This window comes from Taeniopygia guttata, chromosome 5 (genome assembly GCF_048771995.1).
Source record: "Taeniopygia guttata chromosome 5, bTaeGut7.mat, whole genome shotgun sequence".
Taxonomy (NCBI): Eukaryota; Metazoa; Chordata; class Aves; order Passeriformes; family Estrildidae; genus Taeniopygia; species Taeniopygia guttata.
Genome location: NC_133030.1, coordinates 60,676,707 through 60,695,013, shown reverse-complemented (window position 1 = coordinate 60,695,013; position 18,307 = coordinate 60,676,707). Strand labels below are relative to the sequence as shown.

General features: G+C 43.8%; 1 protein-coding gene across 4 annotated transcripts in view; it reads right to left on the bottom strand.

The window, feature by feature from the left end:
* SLC35F4 (solute carrier family 35 member F4) overlaps positions 1–18,307 on the bottom strand; it is a 119,261-nt gene that overhangs the window by 6,735 nt on the left and 94,219 nt on the right. For 2 of the 4 annotated variants that reach the window (XM_030275206.4, XM_072930550.1), the window contains exons 2-3: positions 12,529–12,826; positions 3,962–4,181 (exon numbers count right to left, since the gene is read on the bottom strand). In XM_030275206.4, the coding sequence (XP_030131066.1) occupies positions 3,962–4,181; positions 12,529–12,826 (518 nt within the window). Of the gene's footprint in view, positions 1–3,961; positions 4,182–12,528; positions 12,827–16,715; positions 16,905–18,307 lie in introns of those variants that run through there. The other 2 variants (XM_002200612.6, XM_030275207.4) reach the window with 2 other exon arrangements.

The following is an 18,307-nucleotide window of genomic DNA, read 5'->3' as shown; positions in this document are numbered from 1 at the left end:
AAGGATGGAGATTTAACTCTTGGTGCCCTCACTGCTCAGTCCTTTCCTTGTGTCAGTGAAAATGAGTAGATCCATCATCCCCTTTCTTCTTATCGTGAAAAACTCACTCCCAGTCTGTCTAAACCAAATTTAGAGAGCCAGATCCTTAATTTAATCAATTATTTATAAAGCCACTTTTTTTCCCCCTGAAACAACTAAAAGGATGGACACATGGAGCATCAACACCTCCCGAGACTGAAAACAGCAAAAACATTATTTAAATTCATGCTCAAGGCTCCTCTTGCATGTTACATACCAGGGCACCAGCACAGCTGCCCTGTGCCTGCCTCAGGTGTTGGCTTTAGAAACCTGAGCTCAAATCTGCAGGCTGCTCTGCAAGGTCACAGGGAAGCAAAGGTGGCTGTCAGTTCATTAAACGAGGCTTTTAATTAATGGAATAGTGTAGTAACTTCCTTTTGGAGCCTCCGAGGTAAGGAATTAAATTAGCTTGCTTCTTTTTTTCCTTTTTTCCCTGAAAGAGAGCAAGGCTAACCAACATTTATCAGAAACTTTTTTTTTTCTTTTTTCTGTGTTGACCACAGCAGAAAACGAGGTGTAAAGAATCACAGAATGGTTTGGGTTGGAAGGGAACTTAAAAGATCATCCAGTTCCAACCCCCTGCCACGGCAGGGGCACCTTCCACTAGACCAGGTTGCTCCAAGCCCCATCCAACCTGGCATCCATTCCTTCAAGGATGGGGAAGAAATCTCTCCCCAGGCTGAAGTCAACATTTTCAGGGGAGAAAAACATCCCCAAACTACTCTGTACCTACCTAAAAAACAGTAATTCAACTCCACACCTGAAGCCCAACCAAGGGCTTAAACATGCAAACATTTAAGTATGTGTCTAAATCTAAGCAGCACAAGCCAGAGGAACTACTGAAATATGTAGTTTTTAAAGTATTTGTGCTTGCTTGGAGCCAAAGCTTTCTGGACTTCCCAAAATGTTACATGTATACATTATTAATTTGAGAGAGAGATGTTCACAAGTGTCCAAGCAAAGGTTAAGGTGCAGGCAGGGATGGTTCTGTGTGTCCTTGCCCAGGTCAGGAGGTACTTCAAGGTACCTCCACCTGCACTGCTTTTTATAGGTAAATAGAACCAGAGAATTGTTAAGGTTGGAAAAAACCTCACTGAGTCCAGCCCTGCACTGCCAGATCCACACTAAACTATGTCCACAAGCCCCACATCTACACATGTCCTGAACACTTCCAGGAATGGTGACCCCACACTTCCCTGTAAAGAAATCTCTCCTAATATCCAACCTAAACCTCCCCTGGTGCTTTTCTGTCTCGGGTGGGTGCTACAGCTTCACCACTGGTGGCTCTGCTCTCCCTGCAGAGCACACAGCTCTGGTGCCCCAAACACAGCCACAGCAGCTGAAACGCTGTGTGCAGCCCTTCTGCAGGGCATTGTGCCACTCCACAGCGTGGCCAGCAAGACAGGTTTGTCTTTAGATGTGCCATCTAAAAATCCAGCCCGGCTGGCAGCTGCTTTCAGGTGTGCAGGAAGGATGCCAGGGGATCACAGGGATGTCAGGCAGATCCCACATGCCCGTGAGCATCTGTGGGCATTTTGGGGACTGCTGCAGCCTCACAGGGCAGACAGGGAGCTGGGAATGTGCTGCTGAGGGGCTGGGAGCACAGACCCTGTGAGGAACCCCTGAGGGAGCTGGGGGTGCTCAGCCTGGAGAAAAGGAGACTCAGGGCTGACCTTATCACTCTTTACAGCTCCTGAAATGTGGCTGGGCTCAGGTGGGGCTGGGCTCTTCCTCCTGGCAGCACTGACAGAACCAGAGCACACAGCCTCAAGCTGTGCCAAGGGAAATACAAGTTGGGTATCAGGAAAAAGTTTGTCACAGAAAGGGTGATAAAGTTCTGGAATGGCTGCCCAGGAAGGTGGTGGAGTCACCATCCCTGGGAGTGTTTAACAAAGCCTGGATGTGGCACTGGGTTTAGTTGAGGTGTTGGGGCTGGGTTGGACTCTATGATCTTGAAGGTTTCTTCAACCCAGTGATTGTGTGAATTCTGTGATTCTGTGAATTCTGTGAATCCCCACCTCGATGCCACCCAGATGTGCCCAATGTCCCCGGAGCTCTGAGGCTGAGCTGAGTTCCTTGGAAAAGCTGGCTGAGTTCCTGGGTGAAGAGTTTTTCCACAAAAACATGGCTCAGGGTATGGGGTTAGACCTTTATTTCTTTTCATGTCCTTGCTGTCCAAATAACCCAATTCCTGCTGCTCTCTGAGGAGCTGCAGGCGAGAGCAGCTGAGGCATTCAGAGCACAAAAAGCTGGGTCTGTGCTGCTCTCTCAAACACTCCTGCGTGGTTATTAATATAATTAAGTGTTATTCTGTCAGGAGAGCAGCTGAAAAACACTGTGAATTACCTATCCAGCAGCAGCAGCCAGGCTCTGCCAGTGAGGAGTGAAATCCACTTTATGCACAGGATTTGCTGCTCACTTTTCCCTCCAAGTTTTTCCTGTGTAAACCCCATGGTGTTTACACAATTCATACTAATGCACATTTATGGCAACCTTTTTTAGTCAGTGAAAAATAAATAATAACTGAAACCAGCTTATATTTCTAGGTTTCTTTAACAGAGCAGGTTAGGAGAACACAAGAGCTATGCTTGCTCTGCCAGAAAGATGCTGATTTGAGATGAAAATTAGCTTAAAGGGTACAAAATGCTCAATCTTTTCAGATGATCAAGGGGCAGAGGGGGGTAGTTATTGCTCCTGTTATTTCTGTAAAGAACTGAGAGTTTTACACCCTGTTTATTCTTTGAGTCAGTCAGTGGGTTGAGGGTGGGTCACATTCACCTGATCTTTCTGTATTTTCATCTGTGTAGGAAATAGATATCCAGGTGTCACCTCCTCAGCCTGGCAAGCACAGTTCTGCTCAGTGTCCTGTCCTGGTGGCTGCTCCAAAAGCCAGATGAGATACCTGTACAACAGGATGTCTTTTCCTTTAATTTCTGAACCTTCTATCACACTATTAATAAAAAAAAAAAAAAAAAGGAAAAAAAAAGCTGCTGTGCCCATTTTCAAAAACCAAACTGACTCGAATGAGTGTCCTGATCCACCAAGCTTACCATGGAACTTAAATCCAGCTGCTGCTGGTCCCTTCTGGTCACAGCCACCACACCTGGCCCCAACCAGTGCCTAATGAAGTTCAAAGTTTCCAATAATTCAGTCAGGACTGTGCCCAACACGACCTTGAGCCATTTCAGAGGGGAATCTGCATCAATGAACTTAGCAGAAATCCTCACTACTCCTCATCCAAGGTGTGAAGCCAAGAGTTTAAACTGCTGTGTGTTGGGAGATGTGTGCATGGGAAATCACAAAACAAGTTTGCTTTCCCCAGATCCTGGGCCACAACATTTCGTTTGAGTTCTGTTTTAAATTCTTGCAGGTCCATTTTACTGCCAGTATGTCCTGAAACACTTCAGTGCAAAATGCACCTCCACACAAGAGAGCTGTGTTAATTTGAAAGCAATTTTTACACATGCACATGTAAACGTGTGTTTGAAAAGTGGCAGGGTAGCACAAGACATAAACATCACGCATTGCAAACATCTGTCTATCCAAACAAGGAAGAAAACTGCTTTGGTTAGAATCTAAGCATTCATCACTAAATTTAAAATAAAAGTAACCAAACTTCAGCACAATAAGCCAAGACAGAATAGGTTTATATGAAACTGGAAGTTCTCCTATTGTAATTCATCAAATTACACTTGGCTGTAATAGCTCCTTGAAATATCCACACTGAATTCTGAGGTCTCTAACTGATCACAAAACTGAATGAGAAAGGTTTTCATGGTGTGTCTACACCCCAGTGCAGCACTGCTGTGGCAGCACCATGGCTGATGGGTTTAAGTGCAATTATGAAAACATGAGAGAGTGGAAAAGGAGGCATGTTCATTACCCTTGCTCCCATGAACCTGTCTTTGAGCACAATCCAAGAAAGCAAGAAGACAAAAGCTTTGTTACAACAGAACAGGGCAGAGACGTCTGTGGCTGTGAGCTTCTTTAAAGCCAGTAAATACAGGTAGTTAGTCAAAGTCCAGAGAATAGAAAAGGGAGCAGTCCTTTTAAGAAAGAGTTTCAGCGTCAGACCATCTTCACCAAAAATCCGACTGCATTCCCTATGGAAAGAAAAGAGTTTCAGTCTCAGCCAGAGTTTTCCTTAGCATTCACTCCAGCACAACAAACATTCATTAGGCTTTTATCCTGCTTTTTCTCACTACCCCACACGCCCAAGAGAATCCATTATTTAATTCACATAGGGGAAACAACCCACAATCTTCTTAAAACAGCAATTTCTCAAGAAGAAAAGACGTAACTTACCTGGAATAATCACACTCTGTGCAACAATAATCCCAGGGACTCACACACAGAAATGAAGGTTATCTATAATGTTCTGACAGCTCCCAGACTCTGCCTTCAAGGCCATGAGCACAGGGATTAGAATCACCATTTTTTTCTCTGCAGCTTGCCAATTTTCTTCTCTTTTTGCATTGCTCCAAGCCCTGTTTTCGTTCTTACTGAAATATATTTTTATGTATGGCCAAGGAAGCTTTAAGGATTGCCTAAAGATACTCAAAAAGACTGCCAGACACAGCATGGTGGGGAAGGGAGCCACCAGGCAGTGGGAGTGAGCCAGGCAAACAGGAGTGTGAGAGAAGGAAGCAAAGGGGAGGGGAAGGTATTTATAAGCTTCTTTTTATTGTACAGTGAAAAACTGTATTTTCTGGGAGAAATTTCCTTGAGGATTAAATTGCAAACAAACCCCCAGCTTCCCAAACACTGTGTCCCACACAGCTCAAGTGAAAGTGAGCTGTTTGTTTCTTTGGCATTTCAGGAATCTCTGCATTTCCCAAACCGGGAAGGGTGTTTTTTAGGAACTCTGCACTCTTGGTTGAAGGTATTCCTGAAGATATTCTCAGTGTGCTTCACTTCTTGGCATGGCAGGCACTGAGAAGATGGCAAACATCTATGACCTATAATCTTACTTCTAATATAACCACTACCTTACTACTTACTATATGCAATGCCACTATTTATCTGCCAATTCAAGATTCATTCAGTTATTAATCACAAAACTATATTTATATATACTAATAAAGATTATATATACTTAAAAACTCCTTATACTACTATAATTGTACCAAATAAGTCAAACATACATATTAAATCACTAAAAGGCACTTACTAATATAAACATTTGCATTAAGTAAAAGAATTTACTTATCATCCTGAGGAAAGGGGGAAATGAGACAGAGTAAAAATTTAACAAGTTAGAAATCCATTTAGATTTAGGTGAAATGTGCCACTTTGAGCTTACTCAATACGCTGTTTAGTCTAGTTAATATGCAGCCCTAAGAAAACTACCCCAGCTAAGGAAAAGAATACAAATTTCCACACTAAAAAATAAGAGATAAAAAACTCCTCAGACCTTAAAACAAGGCAAAGTAACCCAGAAGTTCTTTCTATACTTTCTAACAAAAACTAAGTACGAATATAACTAACTATAAGTGTAATGTAAAATCAACAAAATAAATATACATTAACCTATTGTAAAATTCTATGCATATATAAATTAATAAAGGTAATAAAAAAGATCAAAAGTTCTCAGAGGTACTCATGTCCATTAAAAGGCAATAAGTCCCGACATGTGTCCACAGCGCTATAAATAAACATACCCATTCCCTACAAATCTTTATTGAAATTATATAATTTAATTTTTCATCCACGTTTCAGCACCCTGGCACTGCTCAAAACACAGGAAGTCCCACAGGTGACCCCAAAAAGCAGCGGAGTGAACCAAGGCAGCCTCAGCCTGCAGCACATCCTTCCAAGGAAAGGGACAGGGAGGGGATAATTCAAATGCCCTGAGGCTCCAAAGTGCTCACAGCCAAACATGGCTGTGTTTGGAGGATTGCTAACACACTCATTATGCAGAACTAATTAGCAACTTCAAAGATTGAGCTGTAATGTGATGTCAAAAATGTTTGTTATTTGGGGGTGGTGGGGGTGGTCAGATAACTATCCTGATTTGGAAGACAAAATTGTTTTCAGGGCCCCTTAACAATTGTTACTAATTCTTGGGAATTTTGCTGTTAAAGACATCGCAGGTTTTTACTCTTAAGATTGGAAACCGTCGCTCTCATTGTGAGGAAAGTAGAATAATAACATCAATGTAATAACTGAGATCAGCTACATCTTAACCCAAATGGTTTCATGATTCTACTTAATAACCACTTGTTTCTTGATGCCACTAAGACAGCCTGGTGTACAAAGCAGTCATTTCTGGCAAAAATAAATTCCATTCTCAAACTCTGTGTACTCAGGCTGGTGGATCTGCTAATTATCTGTTCACCACAGATCAGGATAAAAATGTTTAAAATATGAAAAAGAACAGTTACTGGTGGGCATCATTTATCTGAGATGTAAAGCAAACAAATTAATGAAGCAAATAAATTAAAGCCTAAATTTGCAGGCTTATGTAACTCTGATTTCAGCAGGAGTTAGAGGTGAGAAGTTTCCCTGTGTGAGAAGGGACTCACTGGCAGCACTTCAGTGTTCCTTGACATGCAGATATAGCAGTTTACCTTTATTATATATATATATATATAGATAGATATTATATATATATATATATAATATTGATATTATTTATATATTTATTTAGATATATATATATAAAATATTGATATTATATATATAATAAATAGTATTGTGTGTATATATAATTATGTTATATTATACAATGTAATACTACATATGTAATATAGTATTACACAATAAATATAATATCATTAATATATGATATAATATAATGTAATATAATATAATAATATATATAATAGCACTGTATATTAATTATATTAGACATATATAATAATATAATATAATATAATATAATATAATATAATATAATATAATATAATATAATATAATATAATATAATATAATATAATATAATATAATATAATATAATATAATATAATATAATATAATATAATATAATATAATATATATTTTTATAATATATCATTATACATTACAATATATTATAATTGATTTATATATATATAATAGTGATATAGCAGTTTACCTTTAAAATATGCTTCCCCATGAGGCGTAGGTGGGTGCAGAGGGTGATTCTGGGCTCAGACTACACCTCACCTCGAGACAGGTGTGTGCACTGTGGCTGTGTCCCCTTTCCATGACTCCCCAGCCAGGATGCTCCATGTCCTGGCACCAACAGACCTGCACTGTGAGCCCCACACCGGCGTGGTGGGAATTCTGCATCACTTCTGGGGCACAACTGCATCATTTGAAGCCCACCCTGCCTCAGGGGCTGTCAGGATCTTAGAGGAAAGAAGCCTGTGCTGTGTTCAAACAAGGCAGAAATGCACCTGGGCTGCCTCCAGAAATGCACAGCTGGAGCAGATGCCAGAGGGGGCCAGGTTTTGCTGTCCTGCAGATCCCTGGATGTCTGCACACAGCCAAACCCGGCTGTGCAGAGGCAGGAGGATGCATCCAAGTGCCCTGAGATGTGAATCCTCGGAGGAGGAAGGCTCAGTGGTCCTTCCATCGTTCTGGGTCAGTGGTTTGGGAGAGGCAGCTGGGGCTGCCCCAGCAATGTCACCTGTCTCTGAGCCCCCAGAAGCAGGGGAGGGAGGAGCAGAGATGCACATCCAAGAGAAGAATCTGGGAATGCTTCACAAGCCCCAGGCAATGGGCTGTTAAAGCAGGTGGAAGGGCCTCCATCACACACAACAGGGGCTGGAGGTTCCTCACCTCTCAGTGAAGAAAACACAGCAAAATCTCTGACAGGGTCGGGCTGAGTGAGGCAGAGACTTGATGGATTCACCCCTGTGCCCAGCAGAGCTCCATGAATAATGCTCAGTCAATGAGGAGCTGGGAGAACACTTTATTTTCCCAGTCAGATTGCCTGAGGCTTTGTGAGGGCTGGTGGCTCAGTGGTTAACTCAGCCTCTTTGACATGCTACTAAAATTAAACTTGCAGGAGTCTTCAGACATGGCAGTGATTAAAACCTTGGGCTCAGGAGAGAGGGCTCCCTGGAACCCTCCCCACACCAATAATGCTGCAGGCTGCTGGCTTAGAGGCACAGACATGTCTAGGGGCAGCTGACCCTGAAACTGTGACACAAACTCTTTCCAAATGCACAAGAAGTCTATTTAAAACCTGCCCTCTAACACAAATAACTCTATTTACTTGCAGGTAGTCCTCAGCTCTGCCATGCTCTCAGGAATTCCAGCACCTCAGGCAGTCGTGCAGCTTTGCCTCTGGCACCCACCAAACAGCTCGTGTGCCATCTCAGTTATTCTGATGCCAGGCCCTGCACAGGAATGGGTTTGTTCCCTCCTGACACACAGCTGCCTCTGAGTGAAATCCAGCAGCTGGTTTTAAACAGCTCACAGGAAAAATTTTGGGGCCGCAAATAACACAGCAGCACCTTCTGGGAGCACAAATTCAGTGCTCCTGCCCAAATGATGGTGTCTCAATCTGTGGGTATTGATGATTCTGAGATTGTAAAAGTCTCTGTCTTTCTGCCCCGCTGCCAAAGAAGAAGCCATAATTCATCTGTGCTGTTTCAAGGTTGTTTATTCTGTTTATCTCTAACATGTTCTGCTGCCCTGCCGCAGCTCTGTCCTGCAGGGCAGCGTGTGGGGCTCTGCCCTCAGTGGGATGGTACAAACATTAAATACCACAAACTACCTGTGCTGGATTTACAATAATGTGCCAATATCTGTCACCTATGTTGGACAGTGTGTCCCCAGCCTGAACCAACAGAAAAATGCCAACACCACAGTGAAACATGGAGGGCATGAAGAAGGAGATGAAAAAGGACAAGACACACCCAATTTCCTCCATCTTGTCCCCTTTGAACCCCTAATCTAGAATCCTAAAATTTTACTTTTGCACCCGTGCCACACTTAATTATTATTTATATCAAACACTCAGAGCTTGTAATTCACCCTGTGAGATTGAAAACTCTTTTCCATGGCCAGAGATCACAGCCAGTGTCTCTGGGGGCTCTGTCCAGGGGGGTTCCTGACCCCTGCCAGGGTCCCAGACCTGCCAGGGCAGCCAGAGGGAAGCCCTGGATTCCCACATGATGGCATCTGCAGCAATAAAATACCTCACTGCAGGGGCCAGGCACCAAAGTGAGTGAGGCTCAGCACGCTTTGGAAAAGTATAAAGCTGGAGTCAGAAAATAAACCTTCCTTCTTTTCACCTTGCAAATAGCAGTGGCTCACGTTGTGCTTTCACGTGTCCCATAGTGACAGGTGAGGAACCTGCAGGGACAGGTTTCACACACAGATACCAGCTCATGGCTCAGTCTGCACTTCAGGTGATGCTCACTTCTCCTTATCCAGGAAGTCCAACTCTTCCCAGTGTGTTTTATTCACATTAAACCTGCACCTACCAATGCTTTCCCTGGCCAGTGCCCCAGGCTGGGAAGAGCTGCAGCTCCAATCTCAGCTCTCACACCATGGGTGGATCCTGGCAGGAAGCTGCTCAGTGTCACCCTGCTTGTCCTTGAGAAGCCAAGGTGCCAGATGGGGAGGCAAAATGTACTGACATTGAAAATTTTACCCACCTATTCCACACCACAACTGCATCAGGCTCCAAAGTCCAGGCTGTGCAGTGTCTTCTGCTGTGGTAAATGCTGGTAGGGTTAGAGTTCCTATTTCTGAGCTTCCTGAACTTCAGATCATCTTATCCAGCACTAATACAAGGAGTTTCCTTCTTCTTTCTGGAAGGAAACTCTTTATAAGGGACATAGCTTTTATTTACAATACTGAGGGGATACCCAGAGCTGTCTTCTGCCTCAAGACAACCAAGACACTTCACCTAAATGCAGCAGTGAGTTCATAACCACTGAGCTCTTTTCTCAGATGACAAGACTGAATCCCTAAGGTAAAGAAACACACAGTTTATAATCTCAAATATTATAATAATAGCATGCTAAAGTGGTTTGAGTTGGAAAGGACCTTAAAGACCATCCACTTCCAACCCTCTGCCATGGGCAGGGACACCTTCCACTATCCCAGGGTGCTCCAAGCTCTGTCCAACCTGGCCTGGAACACTTCCAGGGATCCAGGGGCAGCCACAGCTTCTCTGGGCACCCTGTGCCAGGGCATCACCACCCTCACAGTCAAGAATTTATTTTCAATATTTAATTTAAATCTGCCCTCTCTCAGTCTGAAGCCATTCCCCTTCCATGTCCTTGTCAAAAATCCATCTCTCTTGCAGCTCCTTTAGCTTCTGAGCAGCCTAAACTTTCCAGAAAGCCAATCTAAGGTTGAGGATTGAGACTCCTGTCATTCCAAGTGGGATTCCAAGGAGCAGTGGCTTTCTGCAGCTTTGCCAGCCTGGGGCAGCACCCTGCAAGTCACTTCCAGGATCACTGATCTCTGCCAAGATGTCACAGATATTGTGTGTTCAGATCCACTGGGAGTATCTGCTGGACAAAATGCCTGATGTCTTTAAAGCTCCTGGAGAGTAACTACATCCTCCAGAAACACAAAGATAAATCACCTCTGGTCTCCAAGGAAAGCCTGGAACTGCTGCAAATGGGTTTATTGACAAGAATTAGCTACTGCACTGGAGTAAAACAGGCACAAATGAAGCAGCAAGAAATCTTACCAAGTGTAATAAAAAGCCTTGCAACAGGAACAATATCAAAAATGCAAATTAAGAAAACACACAAACAATTAAAGCAGGTTTGAAAGTGCCTCTGTTCTGGGGAAGAGGCTGGGTGAAATGACCTCCAAAGATCTTTTCCAAATTAAATCTGTCTACAAGTTAAACCCACAGATTTTCAATCCTTTAAAAAATCCTACCAAAAAATGGAGAGCTCATCCTGAGGAGATGCCCATCCCATATCAATCTGTAAGAGCTTGGATAGTAAAACTGTAACACAGCACAGACCAAGTAGTTGCTCCTCCTGATGAAATCATTATTTACCAGCAGTTACTTCCTCCTTGGGACGTGACATATCTGACATATCTGTCAGTTCCTGACATATCTCGAATAAGAAATACTCTGGGAAGATTTCCATCACCTCTAACACTATTCCTGAGTCCACTCATTGCAGAAATTCCTGTGGCATTTAAGAGAGTGTCCTCAACTTTAAAAACTCAATTCTTAACAGCTGGGGAAATATATCAATTATTTAAGCACAGGATTTTTTTTTTTTTTTTAAGCATTGCCCCAAAATTTTGCTCTGATAGAAATATAATCAATGAACCAACTGCAGGGGATTTATCTGCAGGGATATTTCTTCTCACCTTCTTCCTTATGTGCTGTGCAATTGTTATTACTTCACCCCACATGCAGAAGCCAAGCTGACACTGTTCATGTTCTCACAAACACTCCAGCAGAAATCTGAATGAAGCATCATTAACAGACAAAGCACCAGAGTTTGCAGAGAAGCACTTAATTAAGTGCAACTGTTCAATTCCAGTCACACTGATTTGACAGAAATGATAATTTAGGGCCAAATTACATCCCAGATCCTGGCAAAGAGCAACTGAGGGAAGAGTTTGGCCCTGCTGCACTTCAGCCAGACAGTCACAAACTGGATTCCCTGTGTGCTCAGGGACAGCAGGAGCCAGGGATGGGCCCCACGCTGGCTAATTCCTGGTGGAACAGACAATTCTGCTGGAGTCAGGCAGGTTCTCTTCCAAGCAAGCCTGCACTGGAACAGCAGAATTGGATCCCAGCCCAAAATGACCCTGTGACTCTCTTCCCTGCCTGGGCAGGGTGTGCTATCTCTTGGTGAGCTTTGTCCTGTCCTTTAAAGCAGCTCCCACGTCCTGTCAGGTCAGTGGAACAACAAAAGTGGAGGAGGAACTGTGAAATCAGTCATCACAGAATGTGAGGTCCTTCCAAGCCCTGCAGACAGATTAGATGTGGTTTTCCTCAGAAAAGGTGAAGTTCCCCCCTAACATTGGATTTCTCTGGTTTCTCAGGGGCTACTGAAAAGGGATTTATAAATTTCCAGCAGGAGGAAAGAGCAGTTTGCATCCTGCTGTACTTGTTCAGCACAGAGAGCAAGCCATGGTCTTCCACATGGAAATCACCTCCTCAGCTCTGGGCATTTTTCTTCCCAGCCAGAAGTTGGCTTGGTTGTACCCAACACTGCTATTCTATCATAAATGGACCTGGACAGATTCACCTGATCCAGGCAAGAACACAAAATATAGAGATATTAGGCAAGACTATAAGCAGATTATTGACCTTTTCCACTCATTTCAAAACCCCTTTAACAATCAAATACCCATTTATTCAGCACACATCACACATCTGTCAGCCTCCTGTGAGCTATTTATGAATGAGGTTTTCTGTAGCATGACCTTTATTCTGACACCATGGGTGGAACTGAGCACAGCAGTGATCTCAGCCCTCAGAAATTAGATTTTTTAAAGGGATACTTCCACAATAAAGCCTACCTGAATTTTTTGATTGGAGACTGCTTTTCCTGTGCAGTTGCAAGGTGCCCGGAATAATAAATGGGAAAAATCATAATGTTCCAGTTTGTTGAGAACCAAGTAATGAAAAAGGGACAGTCAAAGGTCTCAAAAGTGATTTTGACAAACTGAGTGGTCCCAACCCAGGAGGAAGAGACGGACAAAATGATCAAGAATCTCCAGATTAGCTTGAGAAATGTGGATGTGCAAGACTGGCATCGTGTCTGTCCTTCAGCTTCTTGGCTGCTGCTCTCTGTGTGCGTCTGTGTTCCTTCTTCTCCTGGAAAAGAAAAAAAAAAAAGGAAGAATAAAAAAAGAGTTGTACATGTAATGAATGCATTCAAAATAATTCTTGGCAAAGCCTCCCATTCTGGTCCAAGTCACAAATCATCCCTTGCCTTCTCCCTGTAACTCCTCTATGTCCCATAAATACTGAAATCCTGCACAGAAGTATTTTAATAATACTATCTTTGTCACTTCCAGGAGGCAGAACCAAACACCAACACAACAGTGAGGGCTGAGGTAACAGCATTACAAATAAGCTGTTGTCACTATTTGCTTTATCAGCCCTTCATTCCCTCTGCCAGCAAACCTCCAGAATAAAAATACATCCCTTGGAACCAACAACATTACAGAGGCAATTACTGTGCATGTGTGCAACAGAAGAGCTCTCAGCCTGCAGGCCCAGACACAGCACCAAGTTCTTATTCCCCAACACTTTAATTCCACAATCACTTTTATTTGTAAGCTGGGATGGAGAAGAAAGAAATAATTTGGTTTTATGTACCCAAGCAGAGAAAGGCTTTTTGCAGTCAGGTTGGTGTGTACTTACATTTCTGAAGTTAACAAAGCAAACTCAACAAAAGTGAAGCTTGGCATGCCTAGAAATAAACCTCTGCACATAAACCAGGAGCAGCAGGAGAGCAGGCATTTCCCATTTCAGCACAGCAGTTTTCAGACATAAGTGCATGTTTCCTGACACAGATGGGGAGAATTTGATCTCACTGAGTGGTGACTTGCTCTCCAGACAGATCTGCCAGAGATGCAGCCCATGATCTCTGTTTTGCTTCCCTGGATCCCAGCAGAAAACAAGGAGCACTAACACTGCTGCACTGGGAGCTCACGGGGCAGCAATGAGCTCCCAGCACTCACCCTGTCTGACCACATCACACCAGTCTGGTAAAAGAAACAGGAAAATCTTCTCAAAGTCATGGCCTGAAGGTATCCTTAACTACTCCTATCAATTATCACCCACATTAATACACGATGTGACGTACAGAAAAAAACATATGATTTTGAGAGAAGTTATAGATGCACTGAGTGAGAGAATACACTGTCCTATATCCAACTTTTATGTGACAGAGGTATCCTTTCACACTCAGGTTGAATTTCCTTTTATATTATTGGTTTTGCAACATTAGCCATAAAGAAATGTCAAACTGGGGTTCCAAGCTATTACTGTAAACCAACATTACACATAAAAAAAGATTTATCATAGCAGGGAGTACATTTGGAATCAAGAATTTCCCTAACTAGGACACAGAGCTTTTTGCAGTTGTAATTGTGTGATGTGGCTTTTTCCTAAAAATAATCCATATTCAGTGGCTCCATTGTTTAGTGGTGAATCAAGAATTTAAATAAAATTACAGGTTTATTAAAAACATGCAGAGGATAATCAGCCATGGGTCTGAAAAGGCAAGCATCCTTTTAGCATTCTCCTTGGCTGCTGAGAGAAAGTAGATATTTTTATGGTACTAATAATGACTGACATCTATTGAAAGGTAAATTACAGTTTATTTGCAAGTTAGAATGGCTTAAAAAGAATATATTATAGTAGCATCAACTTGCAGGTCTTCCTGCCAAGTAAAACTACCATGCAATTAGTCCTTTTTCAGCTACCACTTAAACTAATCACACAATGATAGAAGAATAAAGCACTTTTAGCCATGCTTTCTATTTTTCAATTACAAAATAATGATGTAATTGGTGGCACTAGGCATGACACCACCATCAGCATTTGATTTGGATGTTACAGTCCCATGTCAGGGAAAGGTACAGAAACACACTTGTTGCAAGACCCACCTTGGATTTAAAGACCTGTGTAAGTTTTATCCTGAATAAATGCACAGTGGGGAGCTGCTGTAAGTTTTTAATCAGTGGGATTCATTTAATCAGTTAGCAAATAACTGTGTATTCAGGATGAACAGGTTGTCTGGGGCCCCTTTATATTTAATGATAATGGAAAAGCATGGTGAGAGGGGAGCTGATCCCATCCTCATATATCTACATCTATCTCCATCTAAGCTCACTGGAGACACTTAACTCTAGGCCAGATATTTGCAATTAACTTGAGTGAAATTGTGATTGATCCCCATGACAGAGGAGCTTGACAGCTGCTTTCAAAATCCATGGGATGTGCACACCTAATTCCTGGCCAAAGAGTCAAAAGGACATGATAAAAGAAAGAGATTTCAAAATAATGACAGGGCTTGAACTGGAAGCCACAGGGTGAGCAGGCACTTGGCTCCTATTAAAGAGGTTTAGAGATTTCCAAGTCATGAAGCTGGGGCTGGAGCAAGCACTTGTGTTTAGACACCCAGTGATAATGAGGAGAAAACAAACAGATCAGCCAAAGTGGCTGGAGACAGCATTTTACAACAGGCAAGGTAGCAGAAATCCTTGGGTGCTGCATTTGGATGGGACAGGAACAAACCAAGAGACTTATCCAGGGAAGAGCACAGAAATAAGGCTGAAAGCAGAGGTAACAATGCAGATCACACTGCAGGTGACACAGGGAGATGGCACTGGTCAATGCAAACTGTGTGGAAGGCAGTGAGCAGAAACACCCCTGCATAGTCCTTTGGTCCACAGTGACAAGATGGTCACAGAAGAGCCTTTTGCTTGCAGTGCTCAGAAGAGTGAGATCAGGAAAATCCAAGACCTACAGCTTTTCATCAGAACTCTTTTGGCTATTTGGCAACTAGACCCTAGAAAATTATATTATTTTTATTTGTTTACCTATTGGGTCAGTCCTAGTAAGACTTCTCTGATGAGGATGGGAAGATCAGGATCAAAAGGGAAATTAATAAATGCAAAGTAAATGAGTAGGATGTCTAGACACTACTCAAAAGACTTAGAGATCTTTCTTGGAGAAGATGGATTCTGATTTTGGATGTTCCTTAGTGACACCATGCACAGCGGTTTCAACCTGGTATCTGGAAAAATGAGACTCGGGTTTTCTGATATCTTAGCTATGATCTTAAATGCAAGATGCTGCATCAACTCCTTGCAGCAGTGATCACCTCCAACACTCTTCTGAGGCTTTCCATCAAGAGTGTACTCCTGGAGCACGAGATCCCTCTTTTTTCCAGCACAAGGAGCAAATGGATGACTCCTGCTGCCATCAGAGGTCCAGTGACAAGAGGAAGGCTCAGCTCCCCCAGGTCCAGAGTGCAAGGGAGATCCAGCCAGTTCTTCCTCCCCTTTTTGCTCACAGTATCTACACAGGCAGTCTTCCAAAGAACTTGGGCGATCAAATAATTCCCTTCCAGAAAGCTTGGACAGTATTTCACTCATTTAAAGTCTCTCCTCCTCAAGAGCATGGTTTAGCAGACTCACGAGCCTGTGGCTGCACACTGTAACTGCTCCCATCCCATCCCTGCAGCTGCTGGATGGACACCGTGGTGGAGAGGTCAGTGCTCACCACACCTACAGGCTCATTTCAGCTAAAATTCTGCAGTGAAGCTGACCGATGATCTGAGCTGTGATGGTCTTCCCTAGAAATCCTTCCACCTGCTGCTCCTTCTCTTCCTCTTCATCAGACCGCCCGTGGCACGAGCTGAGTTTCTTTGAGAAGGAACTCCTACGGGCCCTGGCGTGTGGCCAGGCTGAAGCTGAGGAGACACAACCACTCTGTGAAACCCCAACCGTGCGTGGGGTTAACCAGCTGGGAGATCTTCTGGCAGTGACGGGCACCTAACGCACGTCATGTACCTGCGAATCCCAGGCTGCTCCTCCCGTCCGTGCCACCTTCCCGCTCACCCCCAGGCTCGGGAAGGACCTGCACGTGGCAAACCAAAGCTCAGCATGCTGGGCCCTGCCCCATCTCTGTGGAGACATGGGGAGGAGGCCTCCGGCAGGCACGCGGTGGCGCCGGGAGTGGTTCCTACCTGATCTGCTCTGCCTCTCGACTCTGCTGTGCCGACAGATTCCTGAGGGACTTCGATTCTGCAGCTCAAGAATGGGAGCAGCAGAATCTTCAGCAACAGATAGAGGGGAGAGCTGCCTAGTCATGCCTCTGTGTCTGCTGGGGCAGTTGCCTCCTGGCTTGCATTGGATGACAGATGATCGTGAGGCACCTGAGAAGAAAGAGTTTGCATCAGTTTTGGCTGGAAAGTCCCTGGAGGAACACGGGGCTTTCAAACAGGCTGGCAGTGAAATGCACACAAAAGGAAGCGCACGGCAAGAAATGCAGGTGTCAGCTCTGCTCAGGGTAAAGCAAATAAGTGAGTAAATAAATACTTAACTCTCTCCCCCCTTACAGATAAAAAGGTGCTGCATGAAAACCAGTCTTCCCCATGAAGAAATGAGAGCCCCATGCTGCAGAGTATTCTCAGCCCCACGGCTCCATCCACAGGGTCTGCACAAAGGAATTTGTACTCACGTGGGGCCCTGCCTGAGCACTGGCACTGAATCAGGCCAGAGGAGAGCTCACCATTCCCCCTCGGGGTGGGAAGGAGGGCTGAGGAACCACTGCCACCCTGTCAGTGCTGGGGGCCTCTCTAGAGGAAAACTTCCTCTTTCCATCCTCCAGAATGATCCTTGAGACTCTTGTATGGAATGAAGCCATGGTCACTCACAGGTCTTTTGGATGAAGATTTCTGCTACAGGACTGAAGATGCCAATTTTAAGTATTTACAAACACCAAATCAGAATCTCCACATCTTCAGAGAAGTTGCTTTTTCTTCCTCTGCTACGTGCAGACAACTCCAAGATGAGACATTTCACACGGAAGCTGGACAGAGGCATGAGGTGGCAGAGAAGCCCCAAGTCCCAGAAATGCCAGATGAGAAATTTTCCAGTGAGTAGGACACCATATTTAATGAGCAAGAGCATGAAGGGCTGCATTAAGAATCAGGAATCAACAGCAACGTGTGCAGTGCTGGAATCCATCAGTGTGACGGGTGATTGATTGTGCAAGGACTTCCAAATTTATTGAAGGTATCTCTGTAAGAGGTCAACACATGAGCAGCACAAGAGAGTCTTCTTCTCCAGCAGAAAGTCAGGATGGCAGGCCATTCTGGCAGATATAAATGTGTGTTCATGGCCAGCTGAGATCACCCACTGCTTGTTTTGCAGCTGGTACTTCAACTGGTGACCATCTCACCTAAACTTGTGGAAGATACCCATACCCAGAGCAGCCACTGACCTTGCCGTGACTTGGAAGGATTTAACATGATCATCCCAACTACTTCTTATTGAAAAGAATACAAAAATAGACACAAACCACATGTGCAAGGTGCCACACGTGTCACCACTGTGGCAGAAATCCCAGAGGGGAACATTCTTTGTTGCAACATGAGCCATTCCAGTGCACTTTGAGCAAAACTCAGCAAACTCAACTACTACTTGAAAGTATATTCCAAAGCAAGGGCTGTATCCAAGACTCAAGAACTGAGACAGGACTCTTGCCAGTGGGTTCATGCAATGTTCCTTGGACTTAAAGGTGTGCTGGGTTCACCAAGTCTAACAAAGACCAATG